The sequence below is a fragment of the Schistocerca gregaria genome, chromosome 7 (assembly GCF_023897955.1).
Source record: "Schistocerca gregaria isolate iqSchGreg1 chromosome 7, iqSchGreg1.2, whole genome shotgun sequence".
Lineage (NCBI taxonomy): Eukaryota > Metazoa > Arthropoda > Insecta > Orthoptera > Acrididae > Schistocerca > Schistocerca gregaria.
The window spans coordinates 217527316-217555077 of record NC_064926.1 but is presented as its reverse complement, the minus strand read 5'-3'; the positions used below and the strand labels follow the sequence as shown (position 1 = coordinate 217555077).

Sequence of the window (27762 nt, the reverse complement as noted above, 5' to 3'; positions counted from 1 at the left end):
GTAGAGGGCAAAGCATTGAGCCCTGCGGAACACCTCGTTTTATACTTAAAGTCTGTGACTGTTGGTCATTATGCTTTACTATTTGTTTTCTATTGCTGAGGTATGATTCAATTAGTGAGAGTTCCAAGTGTTTGATTCCATAGCAACACAGTTTATCTAATAATAATTTGTGGTTAACTGAATCGAAAGCTTTACTCAAGTCAATTAGAATGGCTTCAGCAGATAATTCTGACTCAAATGCGCTTAGTACAAAAGAGATAAGGTTTTCAACTGCTTTGACTGTTGATAAGTTTGACCTAAATCCATACTGAGAATCATTTAACATATTATTATCTGATAGGTGTATGCATATTTGCTGCAGTATGCAATGTTCTATTATTTTTGAGAGAATAGGCACAAGTGAAATTGGTCTATAATTATTGATACAGGACTTGTCACCCTTTTTGTATAATGGTATGACAACTGTTTTTTGATACATTCTGGAAAGTGTCCACTCGAGAGCATCCAGTTTATCAGTATGCAAAGAGGATATGATATGAGATCTACAACTGTTTTAATTACATAGTTTGACAGGCCATACACATCTTCAGATCTAGAGTATCCTAATTTAGAGGTTGCTTTAATTATATCAGTTACTTGTACTTCTCTCCATTTACAAGCTGACACTATGTTTGTAATGTTTTGTTGAAAATTTCTTCCAGATATTGGGTGAGAAATAGGTGTATGTGTTGAACTGGAATTCTGGTTGCTGTGGGTTAGAAGGCTAAGATTGGCAGAGTTGACAAAAAAGGTGATTGAAATCATCAGCAGTGATGTTAGCAGCATTTGTGTTGTCTTTGTAGTTTATATCCATTCCTAGCTCTGCTTTTATTACTTTCCATGCAGCCTTACATTTATTGTGTGATTTTTTAATGAAATCACCATTTGCCTTACACTTGGCTATTTTAATTTCAGATCTATCTTTTCTTTTCAGGTTTTTGTAAGTTTCTTTATCTACTGCTCACTTTTTGACCTTGTCATGACAAGTAATTACCAATAGTCTCAGTTTTTGTAATTCGGGTGAAAACCACTTCTGTAAAGTTGAGTGGCTAGGTTTCCTAACTTTCTTGTTTTTTTTGTTTTTTAACCAGTGGACAGCATGCATGGAAGATTTCAGAAATGATTTTGAGGAATGTGCTGAAGGCTTCATCAACATTTCTGGAGGAATGTATAACAGTATTCCAATCTATAGACTTAAGTTCTTCTCTATACTTGCTAATATTTGTATCTGTAGATAGTCTGACACACTGAGCTTGTTCCTCGTCTTCTTTTGGTTTTTTAGTAATTAGTTTCACCCATATACCTCATTGGTCTGACACGTAATCGACATTAAATAAGCCTAGCTCAAAATCACATTTGTATACATTTGTAATTAGATTGTCAAGACAGGAGGAGTGCCTTGTAGGACTTTCATTAGCACAAAAGAGATTATAGGATCTTAACATGTTTACTAAATTAACATTTCTGGCTGTCATTTTCCTAATGTCTATGTTTAGATCCCCAAAGATTAAAATTTTGTATTTAGTATATTTTTGTATACTGATCACAAGTTTTTCTAAATGTTCTATAAATTGTTCTACATTACTTTCAGGAGTGTGATATAAAGACACAGTTATGAGCTGTATACTATATATAATAAAAGCAGCTGCTTCAAAAACACCTTTAATGCATAGGTCACTAACTTCAAGAACAGAAAACTTTAAGTCTAGATCATTGCTAATATATATGGATGAACCCCCATAGGATTCACCGGGTCTGCAGTAGTACGTAGCTAATCTGAAACCCGATGGTACATACAGTTTTATATCCTCTTCCTTTAACCAATGTTCGTTTATACATAAAATCATTCTTTTGTTACTTTTTAATAGTATACCAAGCTCATCAGCTTTATTTTTCAGAGACCTGACATTTAAGTGCAGAAATAAGATAGAGTTACTGTCACAGGAGGGGAGAAGTACAGTATTATGGGGAGATGGAGAACATTTAATTGTTTTTTTCAGCCCTGGAATCTATGTTAGGTGGCGTTTGGACTTCCTTGGGATAAACCATAAAAAATCTTCATTTCTCTTTGGTAATTTTTTGGGTCTGTTTGAAACACGGATGGAAGTTTGTTTCACTTCACTGTCCACAAGTTTTATAGGAACATGTTTTCCCAAATCATTTGGTATCACTTCATCATGAGACAAAGATGATACTTTACGTACTGCGACTGGTCTATTCTTTTCTGCTACTCTTGAAGGTGATGGAGGAGGAGCTGGTACTGTTTCTGCTGTTGGTGAAGTTGGTTTAGTTGCTGCTGGTGGAGGAGTTGTTTCTGCTATTACTGGTAAAGGAGTTGGATCTGCTACTGCTGGTGTGGGAGATGGTGCTGCTGCTATAGGAACTGGTTCTACTGCTGGAGGAGTTGCTTCTGTTGTTGCTGATGGTGTTTCTTCTGCTATTGCTGGTGGAGAAGTTTGTGCTGCTACTGCTGGTGAGGGAGATGGTGTTACTGCTGTAGGAGCTGGTTCTAATGCTGGAGGAATTACTTCTGCTGTTACTGAACATGGTTCTTCTGACGGTGCTGTTGATTCTACTTCTGTTAGTATTGCCTCTTTAGGTACTTCTGCTGCATTTTCTGTTACTGTATCTGATTCTGCATTAGTCATTCCTAGAGATACTTTCTGTGATGATGATACAGGTACCACTGATGATGTTGTTGGTAAGTATTGCAGTCTCTGAATAATTTCCATTAGCTTTAATGTAACAAGTTGCTTTCCAAGGCCATTTAAGTGCAGCCCGTGAGTAGTGTGGAATCTGCGTCCAATGGTATTAATATTAACAACAGAAACATTTCTGTATTGTTTGCATATACTGGAAAAAAGTTCATTGGCGGCACTAATTTCCTTGTTTACACGACCAGGACATCAAGTCGTACCTTTGTGGTATATTTACGTTTGTATGACTTAGTTCAGATAAACACTTGTTTAATTCGCAGCAGGCTTTAGAAGTATCATTTTGATAAATGTCATTAGATCCACCAAAGAGGACAACAAAATCTTTCGAAGACAGATTTTTTATTTCTTCGGAAAAAACTATTTTTCTTATTTCTGAGAGGGGCGCCCCAGGCTTTACAAAGCTCGTCGATTTCACATTTGAAGCTTTATTTATGCGTGAGACAATACCGCGGCTGTGGCTATCGCCTAAAATATAAAGTTTTGGAACATGGTCGGGAGTTTTAGACTGATGTTTTCTTTCGCACTCGCAACAGGTTACACCACTGTTTGTGTTTTTCCCGCACTTTCTACAAACATAAACAACAGAACTGTTATTAACAAAGGTTACAGTATCTTGAGGTAAAACGCTAAGCCTCTTTGCTTCTTTTTCATACTGTTCGTGTTCGTGATGTTTTATAACTGAAAACTCTTCCAGTAGAGCACTGATAACTTCGTCTTTGGTGTTTCTCATATTAGGTTTTTGGCCTAAGTCTCCTTTGAAACAGCTATTGCAGAACCATAGTTCCCTTTTAGGATTGACATTAACACACGAATAATGAAAAACCGTTTTACAATTTAAGCACATTATACCTTTTACAACACGTTTCTTGCAATGGCATGTTGTATGAGAGTTCACCATTTCCCACGAATGAGTCGAAGTACTTGCTGCATGAGATGCCTGATAATAACATTTTCCTGTTACCAGGTTTTTTTTTTTGGCGTCTACTTTTGCGATAATATAACATGGCATACATGTACTGTCATAATACACACAGAATTTGTTGCATATCGAACACTTTTCCTCGTTATTTTTTGACTTTTTTTACGGGACTAACCTACTCTAAATCTACACTAGGCGCCATCTTTTGTTCTGTTGGAGAATGATACTGCAGCAATAAAATATAAACGAGAGGGGAAAAAAAAAAGTTTAGTGGCAAAGGAAATGTGCAATTTACAACAAAACACTGTGCACGCACAAGCTTCTGCAAATAGCAAACATATGTCAAAGGCCGTTGGGCGCAGACTTACCCTTACACTATCCAAGCATGTCTCATAACTACACCCAAACTTCCATTCATTGTCAACCATGTGTCTACGACCTACACCAGGATGCTGATAACCTTGCCGTTGAGCACATGTAAGCACCAAACACACACACAACCTACACTCACATATTCATTATATATATTGTCGAACAGGGGAGATTGTATATTTTAAAGTCATATGCCCAGTGTCAGCAAACTAATATGATATTGCAGTTCTTGTGTTGTTCGTAAGTATGGTGCAAAGGTCCTCTGTGCCACACAAAAATATAGGCCTAGTTCACTTTTCAGCAGTCACTTTACCACTTTGTGTAAGTAGTTCACTGTCATTTAGTATTTTATAAGTTCACTTTTTGATGGTGCTTCTGCAATGTGTTCCAAAACATGGGGGGCACCACATCTATAGGTACTGACTTGGTTTTTAAAGTCTCTCCTTGGTAGTATAACTTTGATCACCACAAAGATGGCAGTGGAAATGAATATGAGATGGTATTTTCTCAAAGATTTACATGAAGCCACAATTTCTACTGGACTAACATATTCATTTGTTTTTCAATAAGTTTGATTTTAGTAATGGTGACCAGTTTGTGAGAGATGAAGTATATCTTAGCACATGGAACCAGATCAGCAGCTCCAATTACAAAACCACAGTTCACGTTCATGGAAAAATGTCAGATTTTGCACTTTGTACTGCTCAATGGTAACTTATTGTAGGGAGTTACACTTTGGTATTTTATTTAATCCAGTCCATACTGAGAATCACCATGTTCAACCATCACTAGTTTCAACGACAATGACATTCCACACTCTTGGTAATCAGAACACAGTTCAGTTAAAATGTTCCTTAACTTGGCTTACAGAAATCACTCAAAAGTCATTACACATGAAAGATCTTGACTTTCGCAGATGTTGGTGCACATCTTTTCATGTACAGACTGTGGCATGAGCCGACATTGAGAGTGTACCCGACATAGATCTTACTCTTGAGCTTTTTAAATATGAACTGCCAATTTTTGGTGATGTCCAACTATTTGTAGATGGACTTAAGAATAAATTGCTACTTTGTAAAGTACACAATACTTTGAAAATGGAGTTTTTGATTGTGTTTTGGCTTATATAAATTGTCACTGGTCTGAAATTTAAAAAATAATTGGGTACCATTATTCGCTCATGGTGTGGATCCCCTTGCCTACATGTATAAGCACAGTGCTGCAAATTAGGGTAAGATATGTGAACTTATTAAGTATTGAGTTAATTAGTCAATGCTGTATGTCATTTTGTACAGAAAAATTAAGACAAAAAGTGTGTGTCAAAGTTTGGAACTAGCAGTGGCTATGACAAAATCTGATGGAAAGTAGGGCTGTTCGTGAACTTGAATGATAATTATCTCTCCAATTAATTAATTTCTGATAATGTAGAGAACTTTACTGGAATGCCAGAATGCTTAACTTTCTTGATGGTGTGGGGCTTATATGGAATTACAGTGATCAGCTCACAAAGTTTTTCACATATTGACCTATAGTGTTTGCATTATTGACTGTAGGTATTAATTAACATGTTCTGTAGCCAATCTAACATTATTCCTGAATCAGAACATTGAGAAGAATAAACTGAACAATGAATTTAAATTGATGAAGCTTTATTATACTTTCGGAATATCAGTACATACATCGCACATTACTTCTATAGTGGTATTGAAAATATAGCTGATAATTAGAGAACATAAAAAAAAATTATTAGCAGGGATCATAAATGTAAGAGTTGGGGAGCATCCACCACCATGTGTCACATACTCATGGCAGTTGCTTGACCATAGACTTGGCCACAACATTTGCCCACGTTTTGGTCTCTTCATTCTGTTGATTCCATTACTAAGGTCTGAGTCCTAATGAAGACTGATGAAACTGTCGTTCCACTATTGTTATTTTGTAATAAAACCTGGCATAGTTCAAATAAAGTAGTCACTTTTTTGTATATATATAATAGTTAAATTCCTTCAGGTGGCTTCAGTTGTCTAATATGAGTATGATTCCAATAGTGCCGTTTGTTGGATGCAGAAGTTCCGCTGTTCACCGTGTCTGTCTCAATTTGGGTGTTTCTAATACCATTTTTCTTTCTGGATGTGCTTGCTTGCTGCTACTTGATATAAAAAGTAATATGAAAAACTCATAAGTTCATCATTCACTTTCGATTTATTTCACAGGGAAATACAACTTTGTTCCACGACTGCGTATCAACCGACCACAGCCGATTCTACAAGTGACAAAGAATGGCTCTAGCTTCAAAGATATTCCACTCGACACCCAAACTTCCTCTTGTAATAAGTCTCATTGATATTGTTCGTCATATCCACCAATATCAATCAATATATTGCAATTTTTAAACATAATAGTAAATTAACATAAAAAATAAGTAGATTATAATTTATAAAAATTCCGACAAAAATATAAGAGAAAAACATTCACCACTTCGCCCACTAAATTCGGTATCGATAACTTCAGTTGAAAATAATACATCTCCCAGATCCATTACACTGACTTGTGAGCCAGATAAAGAAGGTATATGGTGATGAGGATATGTTTACCCCCATGAACCCCCAACCTTGCCAAGTTGAGGTGGCTTGCATGGCCCAAAGATACAGATTAGAGATCTGCAGTTTGGGAATTTTGCTCACGTATACTCACTCAAGCACACCACGCTTATTTGAATTTGAATGTTCCGAGTGGGCAGGCTGTGGTCAAAAGAGGCCACCCGGTACGACACGTTAGCCATTCTGATGTTCTGACCATCACAGCACCTCTGTTATTGAAGGCTGGAGTTGCCTCTGATTTATTCCAGCCAGCCATTGGAAAAACACTCATATCGGTTTAGTTATGCTGTACACATATATCCCTGCATGGTAGCATGTAATTTAGGCAATAAAGAAAATTTGGTAACAGTGAAAAGTCTCGCAGACCATGTCAGGTAGTCTGTAAAATGGCGATGTTGGTTCATTGTCACATGCAGTCATGCCACTCAGTTTCAACCAGCTTAAAACATTTGCAAGTATGCACTCTTATGTTTTTTCATGCAGTTTCTCTGTTTATGAATAGTCTTCCATCTAGTGCATCTTGTTAAGTGTAACCTTATCTTTGAGGATATCTCTTGTTGTAACAGCTTCTATTTTTCATTGTTTTGTAGTTAATATAAAAATTATGTACCATAATACTTATAATCTAAATGCAGGCTATTACCTATGGCCTAAATTTTAGACACTTTTGTAAAAGACTAACCTGTGTGTTTTTTGTTCTAGAATGCTGAGAATAAAGCCAAAATGTAGGGAAAAATGGAGAAATAGAACAATCAAAATATTGCCAAAGCGATTGGTGCTGTCAAAAATAAAACTATAATATGGTTACTGAAGGCTGCAAATATATTTAACGTGTCACAATTGATGTCAGAAGCATTTAGCAGTGCTGAAGATTTTCCTTCAAAATTAAATTCGCAGAAATTGAAAGAAAATGTGTACTGACTGCAGAATAGGAAAAGAAGCTAGTATCTTATCCATTTCACATAGATTCACATAGAAGAGAAATTGCATGGCTCCACATGGCTTACCAGTTAGCAACAAAGAATAGTCGACAACATACTGTTAAGAAGGAAGAGGCAGGAATAACTTGGGTGGATCTTTTTGTGCAATGTCAGAAGAAACTAACAAGAATTAATTGTTAGTGTGATATAATAGTGGCATTGATGTTGTTTAATAACCTGCATTTACTTGTGAAAGAAGATAGATATCAGTGTCGTACCATTTTTACAACTCTTTTGTACTTTTTTAGCTATATTTCACTTCCGTTTATGTATGGTCTCAAATGTAGTGCTTGGTAGGCTGCAGGCTATAAGGCTTCTTCAGTACAAGTTTTGTAAATTGTGGGCACATGCTTGACAAATAGCATCACCTCACAAAGACTGTTACGACAAATACTACATGTGTACATGGTCCCATTAAGAAGGATATCTCTGGCGAGGGTTCCTTCTCCGACATGTTGCCTTCTAAGGGAAAAAAAGTCATCTTCCCAGTTCCCACAACACTAGGTGTGAACATCTATATGTCTGCTTGTGTCTGTGTATGTGCGGATGGATATGTGTGTGGGTGTGTGTGTGTGCGAGTGTACACCTGTCCTTTTTTTCCCCTAAGGGAAGTCTTTCTGCTCCCGGGATTGGAATGACTCCTTACCCTCTCCCTTAAAACCCACATCCTTTCATTTTTCCCTCTCCTTCCCTCTTTCCTGACGAAGCAACTGCCAGTTGCGAAAGCTCGTAATTCTGTGTGTGTGTTTGTGTGTTTTGTTCATGTGCCTGTCTGCCGGCGCTTTCCCGCTTGGTAAGTCTTGGAATCTTTGTTTTTAATATATTTTTCCCATGTGGAAGTTTCTTTCTATTTTATTTACATCATCAAATGGCAGTTGGTGTGACAAGACAGTTACATGGCAAAACACACTCAACAAAAGCATGCTCCTTCAAAATTGAAGTAATGGTTAACAATTGTCAGGCTCTAATTTAGCTCTGCAAGTGTACACCTCTGCAATTGGCACCTGGCCCATAGTGAGTAGAAATTTTGTACATGAACTGTTATACACTAGTTCACTGTGTCCCTCAATTGTTTCTTGGGGAAATTGCCTGAATATACAGTATTTTATAATGAAATTGAACTCCCATATACAAAATGCATATTATTTCAACCCTGTCATGTACTTTTAAATATATACAAGTATTAAGGCATCCAGAATTTGAGGAAAAAAATGCCATGGAAGCTTTTCAGTGGTGAAACTGGTCTGGATTTAAAGATTATGTATATAGTTTAATTAAATGAAGATGCTATTCATTTAATGAAACACACATATTACATAAATATTTTGAGATGTATTCAATTATTCATAAATCCATTCCTCATTATTTCCGTGCTCTTGGTGTAATTTAGCACTATGTTGATGGAAGTATGACTTGACCAGTAGTGTTTTCCTGTCCTTTGAATGTGGGCATATGCAAAACCCCTTGCGCTTTGAAGTCACAAAATGTGATGTTCCGTGCATTTCCACAACCAGACACTTTTGAAGAACTTGAGAAATTATTCCCTTTACATTTACTGGCATACCTGGAGTTAAGACACTATTTTGCATTGATAATTTGCGAGGAGCTAGACAGGGTTCTTCAGAAACTGCCATCTTTGATCTTTACAATTAGAGTTGACCATTCTTTACAGAACCATTGTACTGATAACTGCCAGAATCATTATGGTGAACCACAGGTGAAGCAGGTGAAGCAGGCAGCATCTTGTTTGGCTTGCAACGGAAGAAGTATTGCATAACTCATCAAAGGTAACAGTTCCTCCTGTGGTCTTGTTATACATAACCACCATGGGTTTCTTCTTCAGTAGTCATGTCCGTACGCATGGTCAACAAAAGAAAGACTACCTTACTCTTTCTTGGTGTATAGGATAGGAGGACCTTCGTCTGGTTAAAACCATAAAGACATGTTCCCTCAAGTTCAAATGGTGTCTTGTGTTTTTTTTTTTCTGAATGTACCCAAAATTGTTAATTTGTAAGATGCGAGCATATAATCCCCTATTGATACACTCATGAACTAATTGTCCGTGGTCAGATTTTGCTTTTTTATATGTATAGTCTCAGAAAGTTTTCTTATATAGTATCATGGTACAGATTCAGCTGTTTCTTTCTGTATTGCACTGTTAGGCACTTCAGCATTTATCATATAATATGTCCTGGTAGCATTTATCATTATGATTCTCAAGTCATATTTATTTTGTTTCTGTGGCACATAGACCTTGAAAGGCCAACAGCCCCAGGAACAAACAAGCTGCTCATCCATGATACAGCAAGCATGTGGATTGTATAATGTTTTGCAGTAGCTTACAAAAGTATTCCAAACGTCTCGGATAGGAACCAGTTTATGTAGTTCTCACCTTTCTGCCCTTGAACTTTTATCACCAAATTGTAGGCAAGCTGTTAGAAACTTGAAGTGCCTGAATCTCATTGTTGCATGAAACAATGCAATCCCAGAATTGTCAGATCATAAATCTTCTAAATTCTCTTTGTTTCTTTTGGCAAACATAATGTAACCATTTGATCACAATAACCTCATCCTGAATCATCGCAGGAATAAAGGTTTGACCAGGACCAAGTAGACTCGTATCTTGAATATTCTGATTAGCAAACGTGACAATTTTTTGTACAATTGCTGATCTATTAGTAAATTATATGCTCTTTTTTGTGACTTCACATTCTTCACATTGGCTTGAACACCTGGAATTGGCCATCCTCTTCTATAAAGGACAACAATGACTATTCTTACTGTGAATGACTGCATTTTCTTTATCACTGTCTAAAGATTCAGCAGAGAGATCAGTTTTGACTTTGTACGTAACTGCAGCAGGAGCATTAACTTCAGAATCACTTTCATCATAAAAGTCACTTACATCACAAAAGTTCTAACAATGCTTCCCAAGTAGTATGTTCCATAGTAAAATGCCATTACTATTGTCATTTTCACATAAAAGTACTTCACACTCAACTACAGAACAGTGACATTTTGAAAAATATTTCTGTCAAATTAATTAAACAACAGTGCCTCACAAATTCAAACATCTGTCTTCTACTAGATCTCACTCAATACTGAATTTGCATTGCTGGCAGGAGCATGTGTATGTGTGATGGTGCATACGCAATAACAGACAAAAAACTCCAAGGATGTACTAACCTAGCTGTACACTTGTGGATCTGGAGTAGCATATTATGTTACATTGCTTTTCTTTTGCTGCAAGAGTGTTCATCTGTACTGTCTCATTAATGATCATTACTTATCAGTGTATTAGGAAGTCATCATCATTCAAACTACTGTTGACCTATGCTGTCTAGTGACATTCAGTAAGAAACATTTGAGCTTGAAAGTCTCTGTAACATTCTGTCACTGAACTCAGTTGATAAGTGTGAGGCTGTTTTCAACAGTGATTAAGTTCTTTGTCAGTTTTTCCATAGTCAGCAATGTGCTGTAAGTGAACAGTGGAACATGAATACGGTTTACTTAAAATTTTGTGCAGTGTGGTAAGGTATAAGAACATAGTAAACAGAGTAAATAAGTAAGCATTATTTACAAGTATTTTATACCTCATAAACGAATCAAAACCAAAAATGAAGAAATCAAAAAATCTACTATCTGTGATGAAATATCTCACTATAAGAGTAAGTCAAACTCAAGAATCTCTGTTAAGAATATCAGTAACTGTACTGATGGAGAAAATATAGATCTCGCCAGTACCTCTGCTAGCTTCAAGTGCGTTGGTAGTAGTATCCTGCCCAGTATTTCTGATGCAGGAAATTATGCTGAAAAGAAAGAAGATTGACAATTCCCTAAAGTATAAGATTTTATTGAATTCATGGCAAACTAACAAAAATTATAATTTCAGTAATGAAGTTGAAGGCATAAAGAGAAGATTTTGATTTCAGTGGTTGTCATTATACCCATGACTGATTTAATCTACAACAGTTAAAGGTTCACTTTGGATCCAGCCATGTTAAAGAATGACAGGCATCATGGTGTATTCATAAGCCACCCATTCACCAATTTCCAATCATCTCCTAAATCTCTAAAAATGAATATGAATTCTAAATGGCATAAATATGCAATTGAAAAGTCGAGTAATTTTGTTAAGTAAAGACAAACCAGGGCCAGTTCACAAACACTTTTCCCACACAAGTGAAATATCCTTTTGTATTCCCCCCTCTTTCACCCTCACATTAGCTGTCTTCTCTTGGGCTTTTAATCATGTCATAAATATAACAGCCCCCCTTTGTAACAGAATGGTAATCTCCATGTTTTTCATGTGGTAGACATGTTCAGTTGTGACAGAATCAATTTCAACTGACACGCCCCTCACTGAAATAACAGCGGATGAAAATATTTGGGAAATGCTGAGAATGACATGAGGGTTATTACTTATTTATCTGTAAACATTATAATAAAACTTTTTTTGTTATAAATTAGGAGCAAAAACTCATGCCTGTGAATATATGTGACAATAGAAGCAAAAACATCCCATTCAACATGGGTCAGCAAATGAGCTGATGGTGAAATAAGTCTAAATGTGTGAGTGCAAGCCACCATTGACTTCATTATGAAATATTGTCTGTTAGTACAAACGTATTTGAAGTATGGATTTACTGTAAAGATGACACATTAAATTGCAGAGAGGCACAATTAAAAGGCACTTTCACAAAGCTTTTGGCCACAGCCTTTATCGGAAAAAGAGAAACACACAGCATTAGTACACACAGGCAAGCAAATCACAAGCACACATGACTCCCAACTAGGCAGCTCGGACCAGAGTGCAACTACCAAATGGGATGGAAGCAGCAACCTGGAGGGATTGGGAAGGGGAGGGGATAGTAGTGTATGGGTGAGAGGAGAGAGGAATGCTGTATGGTGGAATGTGCAAGGACTAGAATGGCAGAATGTGCAGGGGCTAGAATGCCAACAAGTGTGTGTCAGGAAGTTGTGGGACAGGGTGATAGTAAAAAAAAAAAAAAAAAAAGGAGAGGTGTGGGGAAAGGTGGGCAGGTGCATTAGTAGAGGGTAGCAAACCAAGAGGGTGGTACACGCGAATGGGGAGGAGATGGTAGGACAGAGAGGGTTGAAACTATTGGTTGGAGGGTGTGGAGGCAGTAAATTTCTGAAGATTGAGGCCAGGATAATTATGAGAGTGGAGAATGTGTTGTAAGGGTAACGCCTATCTGTGCAGTTTAGAAAAACTGGTGGTGGAGGGGAGGATCCAGATGGCTTGGGTAGTGAAGCAGTCATTGAAATTAAGCATGTTATGCTCAACTATATGTTGTGCTGTGGGGTGGTCTACTTTGCTCTTGGCCACAGTATGGTGGTGGCCGTTGATCCTGGTGGACAGCCGGTTGGTAGTCATACCACTATAAAGCTGTGCAGTGATTGCAGCATAGCTGATAAATGACATGGCTGCTTTCACAGATGGCCTGGCCACTGATGGGGTATGGTAAGCCAGTGATAGGACTGGAATAAAAAGTGCTGAATGTGTGGATTGGGCAGGTCTTCCACCTGTGTCTTCCACAGGGATACGATCTCTGTGGTAAAGGCCTGGGACTGAGAGTGGCATAGGGATGGACTAGGATTTTGTGATAATTGGGTGGGTGACAGAACATCCGTTTAGGAGGGGTGGGAAGGATCTCAAGTAGGATGTCACTCATTTCACAGCATGAGGATACATAATCATAGCTGGTTCTTGAGGGTGCTGGAAGGATGTAGGGTGTTAGGGGAAATGACACAGGATATCTGTTTGCGCGCTAGTTGTGGAGGGATATTGACTGTCTGTGAAGGCCTTGGTGATATCCTTAGCACACTGGGCGAGGGAGCTTTTGTCAGTGCAGATACGCCATCCCTGGATGACCAAGCTGTGTAGGAGGGATTTGTTGGTGTGAAAGGGATGACACATTTCAAAATGCAGGTACTGTTGGTTGTTGGTGAGTTTAATGTGGACAAAGGTGCTGGTGGAGCCATCAGAGAGGAGGATGCCAATGTCTAGGAAGATGGCTCACTGGTTTGAGGAGGGCCAGGTGAAGCGGATGGGAGAGAAGGTGTTGAGGCTGTGAAGGAATGAAGGTAGGGTAATGTAATGCAAAAATAAAAATGAGGAAATGCAAAAAAAGTTTTACTGTTATTGTACTCGTAGCTTGTTTATGTTTATAATATTGACTTGGCAGTAAAAGTACACTGAGATATCAGTAGTAGAAAATAATGAGTAGATAATAATGTCCTCAAAATGTCTAAATGTCACATGTGTGGGAAGACTGTTTTGCCACTACTGACACAAAAACCTGCAGGTGCCCGGTGCTCAAGAAGCTGTTTAAATTTTAAAGATCCATTTACAGGGAGCTTAATATTTTGAGGAAGAGCATTGAATTTTCTTGTGCTGGCATAATGCCCTCCTTTCTGCTTAGGTTCTTCAGTTTACTGTAGATCAAGCTCTCTCTTTGTATTGTGTTTGTGTTTAGAGTTATTTGATTTGTACTCAAACTGATACTTATATGTAAAACCATGTGATGAGTGTCGATATATAAAACAAAGATGCTGTAACTTACCAAATGAGAAAGCACTGGTAGATAGACACAATAAAAAACACACAAACACACACACAAATTTCAAGCTTTCACAAGCTAAGGTTGCTTCACCAGGAAAGAGGGAAGGAGAGGGAAAGACGAAAGGATGTGGGTTTTAAGGGAGAGGGTAAGGAGTCACTCCAATCCCGGGAGCGGAAAGACTTACCTTAGGGGGAAAAAAAGACTTCACCCTCCTGAATCAAAACAACAACAAATATAAAACTGAGGTCATGTAAGAAGAAACATGTTATAACTATATGCCTGTACATCCAATAATAATTTCGATCCGATACGGACTAATTGCAAAGCTTAATTATAAAACATCATTTATTTTTTAAAAATGACAAAATTATTTTGTATCCTTGTACATTTTAATAATTTATGTGATTTTAATCACTGTTGTTTTTTATTGAATTTAAGCCTTATAGGCTCAAAAGTTCAATATCACTTTTACATTATTATTGCCATATCAATTATGGAGCATGTTGCTTAAGTAAATGTCTCAGTGAAAACTAAAATATATATTAAACAAGCAAGAATATACATCACTTAATGTGTGAAATAATTCTGCAAACACATGAATATGATGATGCATTTCGCAGACACAACCAGTGTGCGGCTTACAAATGCAGTAGATATGAATTAATACTCTACTTGCACTTCCCTCCATGTGAGTTTCACTGATTTTCACTTTGTAATGACAATGGAATGAAACCATACTAATAAATATAAAAATAACCAACAAATCAACACACATTTTTAATTGTGTGCTGCAAAAATTTGTACATAAATTATTACCCTCTAATTTTCACAAAAATACTGATGTGGTACAGACAATATTACAATTCCTTTGCGTAAGAAAGACAAACTGAAGAGCTCATGTTATACAAAGTGACTTCTGGTTGCTCATCTCTGCAGTTATTGTTGCTTCAGACTTTTTAAAAGTGCAATGTTACTGACCTACAAACAATAACATCTTTCATGTATCACAGCTTAAGAACAACAATTACAGTGCAGTTACATGGCTTACAGAAGTTTACTCAATGGCCACAGTAGTACAACTTGGAGTTTTCATATTGTATTACACCATCTGGGATTCAGATAGTGTCTGATGATGTGTTTATAGGTCACATCATACTTATATATAACTGCCACAGTTGCACAGCCAAATCCCAAAGTGCTGAAAATGAAATGCCAGCCATTTGTCTCTCACGACGACAAGAGAACACATTATGGCTCTGCCATGACAGAACTGGACATCTCTTTTAAAGTGTCACACAGGTTCTCCGGCAGACTGCTGGTGCATTTGGAAGTACAGTCCTTTCTTGGCAAGTAACTGCTCATGTGTTCCCATTTCAGCAATAGTTCCATTGTTTAGCACACAAATGGTGTCTGCATTCTGCACTGTTGCTAGCCTGTGTGCTATGGTAATACAAGTCCGACCTTCTGATGCCTGGTCCAAGGCCTGTTGTACTACCTAAGGAATACAGTTAAACAATTTTTTACTTACAACACATTTAACTCTTGACAGTAAAAGAACTAAAAGTGGTAACACGAATTGTAGTGAAGGATTTCGAATATATTGCTAGAATCTAATAATACTAACCTTCTCACTCTGGTTGTCCAGAGCTGATGTAGCCTCATCAAGCAACAATACTCTTGGATTCCGGACCAAGGCTCTTGCTATAGCAATTCTCTGCTTTTGACCACCTGAAAGCTGCGCACCCTTTGCACCAAGACCAGTCTCGTAGCCCTATTGTGCAACATAGTTAAAACAATAAGCTTTCCGTCCATTGCCACGTCAAGTGGTTATTCAAAACAAACAAGTTTTCATAAATGTTAAAATGTTTTGACTGGCAGTAAATTTATCACAAGAGGTAGCAGTAATCAGATTTAAGGGATGGAGTGTACAGATCTTTGACATGTATTACTCACCAGTGGAAGGGCTGAAATAAAATTGTGAATATTTGCAGCTTTTGCAGCAGCTATTATTTCATCTTTTGGCACAATTCTGCTGTTGTCACCATATGCAATGTTCTCTGCAATTGTTCTATCAAACAGGGTAGGTTCCTGTGATACAATTCCAAGCTGACCACGAAGAGTATTCAAGGACAGAGAATTAATGTCATGTCCATCCAGAGCCTGTAACACATGTTCATATGTTAATTGGTGATATGAAGCAAAACATAATTTTTTTTAAAAACTGGACTGAAGTACAAAGTGGCACATTGCTGTGGTGATAAATGAACAGATTTTTATAAACAACTACAGTTTAGATTACCCCTTGTTAAACACTATTATGAAGCACACATTGGGCTGTAACATGTCATTTTAGGGAAAATGATGTTTACACTCTCAGTGCCACTAAACAGTGAAGGATGATATGACATTTAATAAACATTTTCATTAGTAGTTAAGTTTCGGATAGTATAATTTCAGAGAAATTGTTTATTATTATATGCAGGTAATGCAAGGTACATAGGTGCAGCCTATCTGCAAGATAGGACAATGTCTTTAGCAGGTCCACCTGCTCTAGGTTGCCTGTTCTTATATGTTGCGGCTTTGAGGTGTGCTGCAGTCGTGGAAGAATGCCACTCACAATAACTAAAGTGATATCTTAGAAGAATGAACAAAACTGTCATTGTGTCTCATATATTTGGTTGTTTTGCCAGACAAAATGTAATCTCATTGTGCAAGATATTTGTATCTAAATGTCTGTGATACAATTGTAAAACATACATGTGAGAACAGTTTACTCAATAGTAAAGAAGCTTTAAATAGATGATGCTGAAAGAAGAAATATTTTTGGTCAATACGAAAAATCAAGAAGCATTCCAGCTCTCTTTTGCCTCTAGCACTTGAGGCACTGCAAAGGAGAAAAAGTCTGCTAACAAGAGCAGAAGCACAGTTATCCAGATTTTACTAGCTGGTCTGGATAGTAGTTAATTTTATGAAATAGGAGACTATATTGCAGACAGAGTAAACCCAGAATAAATAAACAAATAGCACTCTAAAACACGCACACATACACACATTTACATGCAGAGATAAGTCTTGATTATACAGCATATTTCTTAGAACTATGTAACTGAAAGATAGTTAATTGGTTCTATATGGATATTCTATATGTTAGTCTTTATTTCCACTTTTGCAATGAGCCCCGCATTTCTCATTCCCTTCCATTCAGATCAGGATTGCACTACTGATTTTCATAAATCACAGAATAATGGGATCAAACTAAAAGGAAGTCAGAACAACGTATGTCAATAATGAAGGATTTATAATGTGAATAATATTGGAAGTAAGAAACAAGTGGTACAATTGGACATACCACCTGGTGTGCACTACACAGTAGTTTTAGAGCCCGGATTTAGATGTAGATGTATGATTAATTCATAATTTTACAGTTCACATAGAAGTGCACCGTACTGGCAGTAATCATACAGATGGTGGTGTACTGCTTTAGAACAATGCAACTTCCTCAGTTGATCAAAAACTGCGGACAATCAGAAGTTTCAAACTCAATAATATGAACCATTAAGGCTGCTACAAAATTGTTTGTAGTATTTCTTGCTGTGTTACTGCCTCACTTACAGCAGCAGCCATTGACTCCTTTTCCATAGGGTCAAACTGTTGAGGACTGAATATGTATTTTTGTTTTATACCTTGTTCTATATACTTTAAGACCACCTCACTATGGTCTAAGAAATCAGAAAGTACATCTATCTATCATATTAAGTGCAGTCTGAACGTTCTGTATCACTGCCCACCATGTGTCAGGTTAGTGAGTTATTCTCTGTGAAATTTGGCTTAAAGCTTAAATAGATATGTGTGTCACAACAAACAATAATGAAGATGGAAATAATTATTTTACACTTATCACATTGTTTTGCTCCACAGCCAAATATAAATGAGAATATGGGGCCTATCATTCTTTAATACTTGGAATGGCTGAAATTTGCATATATGGTGCTAATGTAACTCCAGAGGCAGTTGCTCATGTATACTCTTTTTGGTATGGGGAAAACCCTGAGCAACTATGATACTTTCCCAGTCTTCAGCTCTCAACAAGGTGAGGAGTTGCCAAAAGCAACAAGTGGTTCAGCTTAGACATTACTCTGTAGGTCCCCTTTCCCAAGTTGGATGACTAGGGTATGTTAGGGACAAGCAAGTTGCTGAAGTCACATCCTTGCACCAGGCCAATGAGCCACATGAAATTATTGTTATTTAGCTTATTGAAATGTGCATGGTTAACAATACCACTACAATGAAATGGGTATTCTTTTGTGAAAAACAATTTTTTCAGAGCCAACATGTAATGCAGTAAAATAATGGACTATTAACAACAAAAATGAATGATTTTCTCAGAACCTATACAGACAATGATACTTACAATCTTTCCAAACATAGGATCGTAGAGCCTCTGCAACAATTGGATGCAAGTTGATTTTCCACAGCCACTTGACCCCAGAAGTGCTACTGTTTTTCCTGGTTGTATGAGTAGATTCAGCCCTCTTAACACTTTTACTTCTGGTCTTGTTGGGTAATGAAAGTGCACTTTTGAATATCCAACTTTTGCACCTGTATCAGTCTGTAGAATGAAGTAGATGAAATAGTTATTGTTAGCATTAACATACTCAAATCTGTAAATTAATGTGGTGAATCTTCTAACTTACACAAAAAACAACTCAGAAACGTCAATCTTCACAAGCTACTTGTGATCCATTTGTGTAATAGCTTTAATTTTGAAATTATCTAATGGGACACAATAATTGCATCAAAGGAATTAGTAAATGAAGTCTTCACTGAAAGATATTTGTTCATTATTAAAAATGGTGTTTAGCAATTAATTTGTTGGGGATTGGGGAGTGGGGATTTATTATGGTAACCTTGAAATTGTTGAAAATTTTTCCTGTTCAGAAAGACTAGGCACATGAAAATAATTTTGATTTCTTTAAAAAAAATGGATACCTTATTCTAACTTTGACTGAAAGCTTATTAATAACTGAAGAGCTGCATATCAGATTAAAAGCAGAATGTTATTAAGTTATCACCAAAATTTTGAGGACTTGTTGCTTTCTAGTATATTTTGTCATGCCATGCCATGTGACGCTCAAAAGCAGAGTAACAACGTGTAAATAGAACACTACTATGCAATTTGATTTTTAACAGTGTGCGAGAATATTTTTAGAAAGTAATGCATTTTCCTTGCTTTTCTTGAACATTTTTTCACAAATAGTCTTTTTTGTGTACATATCCCCAGGTGCTTTCTTTTGCAAATTCTCAATGTTCTCCCTCAAGCTTTATGAGCTGATACACTTAGCGGAAGTTCTTCATGTATTTTCAGGGACACTGAACAAGCCCAAATATAGTTTCTTTCTCTTTTTGTCTTAATTCTTTGGATACTACCAGCTGTCTGTATACTGGAAAAGTTAAGACCCATTTAACACAAATATTAGTGACAACTGGAATTCGCCCTAAATATTCAGATAAATTACAGAAGGAGAAGAAAATTAGGTATCCTTATACTTCGTGTTTTAATAACTACAGATTTCCAATTTCCTGCCCAATGCCTGAATGCAACCTGATAATGACTTTTGTATTACAATATAAAATTCGATTTGAATCATAGGTAAGGACCCACAGTCTATATGGAACTTAATTGTACTTCCAGTTGTCTTAACTCAGTTTCCTTTTCATTGGTAAATTTTGTTTGTTTCCTGTGTAATAATCATTGACATTGTTGCTGGTTTTTGTTGTTGTGTTTTATGTTTTATGCATTTCTTTATATATTTGTTCTTTTTACTAGTAAAAAGTTTATAGTACTAGTGGTAATTGTGTCCCGGCGCGGCCCGACTCAACCCAACCTAACCTGACACCCACAACGACGGAAGTCGGTGCTCCTCTGTAGTACTTTCTCCTCGCAGTACACAAGATACTTCAATCCCAAGGGATATCCATCCCTTGTCCCTACCTCTATTTAATTTTATCCTTATTTGTTACAGGGGAAAACAAGAGTGAAAGGCACTTCAGAAATATGTTTAAGAAACGATTAACTTTTCCATCTACACTGTCTGCTTCATAAATCTCTGCCCTGTGTTCTTCCAAAAATCTTTCTCTTAGTACTGTGATCAAGTCATCATTTATAATACTGACCGTCATGGTCTGTAAGCCATAGCCTGTCATGGTTGTATATAAATCACTGAAAGTAGTGGGGCCAAAATAGAAATTTTACTGTTCTTCACTCCTCAGTGGGAACTGAACCACAGCAAATAATGCAATTTACAAATTGAGGATGTACTCAGTGAATACTATCTGATAGAATGTCTGCACTATAAAGTCTCCACAAACTGTGTTTCTTCAGTTAAGGCTACATAACCTTACAAGGTTGAAGCTATTTCATAAATTCACTTTAGCTACATTAATTGACATACTGTCAAAACTCATATAAAAAGCTCAAAAAGTTTTGCATTGTTGCTGCCACACTTCAGATTTCTGCCTTGAGAGCACAGCAGAGTAGTTAGGGGAGATAGAAACATGTGCCAGCAAAGTATAGATTGTGTTTGAAATACATTCACATCAGTCAGTCATAACAGTGCAATGACACTTCAGAATTATGTTCAAAACAGATTTATCAAATGCCAACTCCACTCACAGATCATATGTGCAATTTAAAGTTTCAAGATGCCTCTGCAAGGGAAAATCAATGGGTTGACCTGCAGTGAGGGAGGAAACAGTTGACCACGCATGGGCAAGTTTCACACATAGCCCACAAAGCTGATGAGCAGAGTAGAAAGTTGAACATACCACAATTGACTGTGTGGTAAATCTTAAGGAAATGACTGAAGCTGAAGCCTTACCACTTGCAATTTCTACATGACTCCCAATAACAAAGTTAGATGCTTTGAATTTTTGGCACAGTTGTGACAGCTTATGGAAGAAAATGAGTTTCATGTGACTTTTTTGTGGGGTTACATGAAAGTTCAGCGTGTATGCCTTCTCTGCCAATGAAATACCAGAACTGCGAGCTTACATCAGTGATAAAACAGTCAACAGTCACTGTATGCAAACCTGGGGGACAGAGAATCCCCATTTTATTATGCAGCACATTCTAGGTTCACCAAAAGTTAATGAGCTCTGTGCAGTCTCACGGCTTAAAGTTTATGGTCCCTCTTTCTTCTGCAGAATGACTATTACAAGATGTGTATCTAGATTTGCTGGAAAATTGGCTCATGCCACAACTGGAGGCACAAGTGTAGTCTTAATGTATCACCAGGATGGTGCTCCATCCCACTTTCATTATAATGTTCATGAATTCATAAACAGGAAAACAGAGAAACTCATGGATCGGTCATAGTGGAGTTGATGATCAACAATTTGTGCCATGGCCTCCGCCCCACGTGACTTTTTTGTGGGGTTACATGAAAGTTCAGGGTGTATGCCTTCTCTACCAATGAACTTACCAGAACTGCGAGCTTACATCAATAGTGCTTTTGTACAGATTGATAGGGACATACTGCACCAAATGTTGGAAGAAGTTGATTATTGACTTGATATCTGAAGAATCAATAGGGCACACATATAACAAACTTGTAATATGTAAAAAAACTTTTTGAGTTTTTATGTTTGTGTACAAAGCCTTGTGACAATATGTCAAATAGCAAATCTGTAAAATCACTTCAATCATTTATAATAACATTGTATTAAAAACTGTTTCTCCTGCTAGTGGCCTATAAACTATCAGTATTATTAGCTAGAGTGTTTATTGATTCAGAACTCTGGAACTCAACTCCACTTTGTAGTGTATATATAGCAATACTCCTTATCTTCTAGCTGGTTCTCGATGAGTATGATATTCTCGTAGCTTAATATTTATCAAGATGTACCTGTCTGATTTCAGGGAATCCCATTTAATGTTTTGATAAAAACATGTCAGCTGATACTCCACCTGCCTTTTCATTTTTCTGCATATATATATTGAAAGTTCATAATTTTTATTTGTGGTGTTTCTGATATGTTCATATGAGAACTAAATAGGATGATGCATCAGTGACACTCTTACATGGATATTTGTCCTACTCCCCTCCCTCTCCCAGATCTTTTCAGCAAACATCCAAGCTCAACATGAACATGTTCCACAAAACACTTCATGCAAGGATTATCATAGTACTCTCAAAGAGTGACAAAATCTCAATCTTCTCTTTAGTCTGAAGAGGATTCTCAGCAATGTGCCCAGCTATGTCCTCAGTTACATAATTGGGATTGTGTTCCAAAATGGTTCCTTGACCTCCAATTCTTACATGATATTCCTTACCAAGATTCTTCCCCAAACAGCCTAAATCACAGTAGGCATCATTAAGCCCCACAATTGAATTGAAAATATTTAATCTGGTAAATGATACCTAAAGACGTCTGATGGCTAAAGGTGTGTGGTAGAGCTAATATCGGGTCCTACACCCATTTGCCCTGCCATAAGGAATTAACAAAAACCAAATTTGAAACCAATACATGACTGGCTAATTTGCCAATGTTTAAAAATGGTAGTGACCTAAAGATTAGAAATTTTTCTAAGGCATATTTTTTGATGAGGACAAATTCCTATTGCATCATGACAGAATATGGAAGGAACCTTTTTGAACTGATGAGATTCGAAACCTCTATTGCAGTGAAACAAGTTGCTTTATGGAACAGGTTCCCACACACCAGACCTGCTAAAAAAATTATATAAATGTTTCAAGATTACTGTATAAGCCTAAAAAAGTTTTTATGAGCTGAGACACAAACAGATAACTTGTAACTTCACATTTAACAATTACATGCAGAAAATCATTTTTTGGCTTTCAGAAGCTGATTCACACATACCCATGGCTGTCCTTCACAACAGTGATATAACTGCTGAAAGGGGAGCATTACATGATAACACTGAATTCTTATCACAAGCCTGCTTGGCTGTTGAGGCAGTGGTCTAATACTGTGAATTTCAACTCATTTTGATACCCAACAGAATGCTATCTCTATATTCTGGTTATGTAGGTAGACAAAACCTTAGATATTGTCTGAAAAGCTGTGAAATGGGCAGGTATATCCGCTTGCTGGGAGCCATCTGCGTCAACCGCTTTTCCATTACAGTGTTTATTTGAAACAGGTAGAATGTGCGTGTTTGAGATAATTTGCAGCATTCATTTGTGCACAAGTGATTTAAAATTTATCTGTAGCCTCTGTCAGCCAACGTGGTTGCTTGCAACAGTACTTGGGAAGAAACCTGGTATTTGCTGTATAAGCTGCTTCTGTACTGTAAGCTGCTTTATCTGGATTCCCAATGGCTTTCTGACATGTATAGTTTAGAGATAGTCATTCTGAGGGAAGTTCCACAATGATAGAGGAAGCCAGAGAGTCTTTGGTTGACAGTTTTGAACATGTGCTGTGTAGTCAGAAGCTCTTAGTGGAAAGAATGTGGTGGCTCACTAGCTGTGCAAGTCTGATGGTCAAATAGTGTACTGCATTCAGCATCTTTATGAATTTCAGACTGGACCATAAATGGCACATCTGTAGGCTAGACGGGAGCACATTAATACTTTATAAAATTGTTGTAGACTGGATCTGTCTGCAACCCTGACCTTCCTGTTGAGAAATTTAAAATGCCTAAAGCTTAAGGTCTTACAAGCCTGGTAGTCATGCGAGCCTTTTATCATTTACAAGACCCGGAATGGTCCCATTAAATGTGAGTCCCATTTAATTAAAAAATGTGACTAATATGATCAAAGTAATCTCACAATATTTTATCTGTTGAAAATTGAAACCTATATTTTGTGGTCTGTAAAATATCATTTGTAACAGATGAATTATTTTTGCAAATTTTAAATTTGTCAACAAACAAAGTAGTCATCGTTGGACTCTTCACTGTGTCGGTGATTCTTTCTGTAGTGATGATGAAAAGGCTGACACTAAAAATGTTCCCTCGAGGGACACCATTCTATTGTATATATGTGCTTGAGAGTCTCTCATTTGGTAATGTTATGACTGCTTTGCAAAGAAAGATTTCTATGAGTTGCCATCTTTTCACAGAAGCTCTAGATAGTGTCTTACACTTTTTTAGTATCAAAGAGTGCCCCTATAAGATGCTTTCTATGTAGTAAATCTTCCTGTTAGATAGTGTCTTACACTTTTTTAGTATCAAAGAGTGCCCCTATAAGATGCTTTCTATGTAGTAAATCTTCCTGTTGAGCTATTTTCATTAGTATTGTATTGTCTTGTGTAGAATGATACTTGCCAAATTGAAAGTAGGTCGCTTTCTCTCTAGAATTTGCCCATCCTCGAATGGGTCATTCCTTCACTTCTTTATGGCGACTAAGTATAGCATGTTGACAAGAAAATTCAATTTTTGGCAACTGAATGTTTATTTTGTTTCAAACTAAACATAGTTCACCTATTCTTGCTAGGCATCATCAGTGGTTTTTATTTTTCCTGCTTTTTTTCCTTTTCTATTTTTTTTCATGTATCCATTGTTCTTCTGTAGGTGATAAATGCACACAGTACAGATTTCCAAGTGTAGTAGGTTGCATTTATACATTTCACTACACATAACCTTTCCTGTAGCACACTGCATGTGAAATGTTGCTTATTATGAATGTGTAAAACATGTTTCGTCGGAAAACAAAATAAGCACTCAGTTACAAAAGAGGAAAGTTTTCTTATCTACATGATAAAATAACTGAATTAACAACTGAGTAAGAATGGGTGCAAATATTAACAATATTTATGGTAATTGCTAGCACATGTACTGGTTTTAGGAGGGGTCATTTCTCTATTAATCTGGAATAGTCCCTGCAGTTGAAGAGATCAATGAGGATTTTACACAGCTGTCAATATGCTATACATAATATGAGGGTCACTTCAAAAGTCCTGCACACTGCATATGGATGATTGTTACAGTGGTATGATTAAGTTAAAATTCATGTCAGTTGTGAGAAAGACTTATGGATGTGATGGTTGTAGTTCACATGGCTGTGGCATGAGTAATTCAGTTTTAAAATGGAAGCTGAAACTGAGTCATAGCTACAAATGGAGTGCCCCAGGTGACATCTGCAACGTGCACATGCTACAAGCTGTGTTTGCAAAATATTTTGCAACTGAAAACTTGTCAAAGAAGGCCTGACATGTGCAGCTAGTGTCCTCCTTTTCCACGATGATGCAAGACCCTATATTACCCTATCAGTGAGAGAACTGCTCGACAAATGTGGATGGGAAATACTGCACAGTCCTTGTATAGCCCCACCAGACTTTAATTTAGTACCCAAATTAAAGGAGCGGCTGCATGAAAAACATTTTAATACAACTGATGAAGCTTCCAGTGATGTGACCCAAGTAATTGGACTAACTCAATAATGAAGGCACCCCATCTGGAATAGAGAAGTTGCCAAAATGTTGGGAAGCTGTCATAAGAAAGGGTGGAGATTATATACAAGGCCTGCAAAGGTATTTTATAAAATAAATTATTTTCTTCTTCTTTACAATGTGCAGAACTTCTGAAATGACCCTGATGGCATCTGATTCTGTAGCTGTATCCTTAGCAGCAGACAAGGTTTTTGCCAGTTCCCACACAAACCGAATTTAATATCTTCAGTGTGGCATGAACTCAACAAGTCATTGGGAGTCAACTGCAGAAGTATTGAGCCATGCTGCTATGCAAAAACTGACCTGTTGATTATGTCCCTTAAATGATCAGTGACATTCATGTTGGACAATTAGGGTGCTAAATCATTCACTCAAATTTTCCAAAATGTTCTTCAAACAAATTGCAAACAGTTGTGGCCTGATAACATTCTTGTTTGGGATCATAAAGTCCATGAAATATGGTCTCCAAATAGCCGAACATAACCATTTCTGGTCAATGATCAGTTGAGTTGTACCAGAGGACCCAGTCCTTCCCATGGAATCACACCCCCCACAGGATTATGGAGCCACCACCAGCTTGCACAGTGCCTTGCTGTAAACTTGGACCCATGGCTTTATTGGGTCTGCACCACACTCAGACCCTACCATCAGCTCTCACTAACTGAAATTTTGAGTCATCTGACCAGGCCACAATTTTCTAGTCATCTAGGGCAAACACCACTGCTCTCAGTTATTACTTAAAGGCCATCAGTCACAGCATTGTTCATGGTGAGAGGTAATGCCTGAAATTTGGTATTGTCGGCACACTCTTGACACGGTGGATCTTGGAATATTGAATTGTCTAACAATTTCCAAAGTCGACTGTCCCATGCATCTAGCTCCAACTAGCATTCCATGTTTGAAGTCTGTTAATTCCCATAGTGTTGCCATGATCATGTTGAAAACCTTTTCATATGAATCAACTGAGTACAAATAACAGATTCACCAATGCACTGCTCTTTCATATCTTGTGTATGTAATACTACCACCGTCTACATGTGTACATATCAGTATCCTATGACTTTTGTCCCCTTAATGTGTGTATGCTGTTTTAATAACTATCACACTACTGCTTATGCTACTTGTGCTTATGTCATAAATGTAATCAAAAATCAGTAAGTAAGCTGCTGATTTGTAAAGGCTGCTGCCACCTCAGCTGCTGTTTATCTGTAGCTTAATATTTACTTCATCAGATTGGTATTTTTCAAAAAGATGTGTACCTACAACTGTAAACAATGAATCCCATTTACAATACAATTACTACTTGTCATGTAACTTTGAAACAAGCACTAATACTTATCCTATGGCTAAAAGAACTTTTCAATCCCTGAATGCAGGTAATCCTGAGAACGAGTGGGTAACATATGTTTTTAATTTTCTTTCGAACTGGTAGGAACTTGCAATTTCTTGCTCTGTGTTGGATGTTCCCATCAGAGTACATAGCTTAATTCTGAACTCTAGACAAGGAGGCAAAATCTACACGAAAATTATTTTTGTCTTGTATTGTGACTGTAAATCCCAGTTCAGCTTAAATTCGTTTTTATTATCAGCAACAAAAACTATTAAGGAATAAATCTATTGAGAAGTGAGTACAAGAATTCCAAGATCTTTAAAATGGCTTCAGCAATTTGTATGGTTACCTCTGCCATGGAAGATGATTCCATAAGACATCTACATCTGCACTCTGCAAACCACTTTGATTTGTGTGGCAGAGAGTACTTCCCAATGCTCTTTTCTGTTGCATTCTCATATGGAGCACAGGAATAATGATGGCTTGAAAGCCTCTGTGTGTGTATACATTCAACATCCCCTGTAAGTCCTATATCATATGGGTTCCAAAGAATTGGGCACTATTCTAGGCTGGGTTGCACAAGTGCTTTGTGGGCTATTTCCTTTGTAGACAGACTGCATTTTTCTAGACCAACTGACCAAAGTCAGTCTACAAATTGTTACATTCAGGTATTTTTGTTAATTAACCATTTTTCTGCTGTGGCTCACTGATAACTTAGCCATATAGAATACCGCATTTTTTTGTTTTTTGGAGTGCACAGTTTTACATTTCTGAACATTTAAACCAAGTGGCCAGTTTTTGCACCA

The 27762-nt window shown here is 37.1% G+C and overlaps 1 protein-coding gene across 1 annotated transcript in view; it reads right to left on the bottom strand.

Moving 5' to 3' along the window:
• Positions 1-14541: 14541 nt before the first annotated feature.
• The window catches only part of LOC126281499 (multidrug resistance protein homolog 49-like), a 135150-nt gene continuing 121929 nt past the window's right edge, over positions 14542-27762 (bottom strand). The window contains exons 21-24 of the mRNA XM_049980506.1: positions 18626-18823; positions 16168-16374; positions 15839-15985; positions 14542-15709 (exon numbers count right to left, since the gene is read on the bottom strand). Of these exons, the coding sequence (XP_049836463.1) occupies positions 15506-15709; positions 15839-15985; positions 16168-16374; positions 18626-18823 (756 nt within the window). The 3' untranslated portion in view covers positions 14542-15505. The remainder of the gene's footprint in view (positions 15710-15838; positions 15986-16167; positions 16375-18625; positions 18824-27762) is intronic.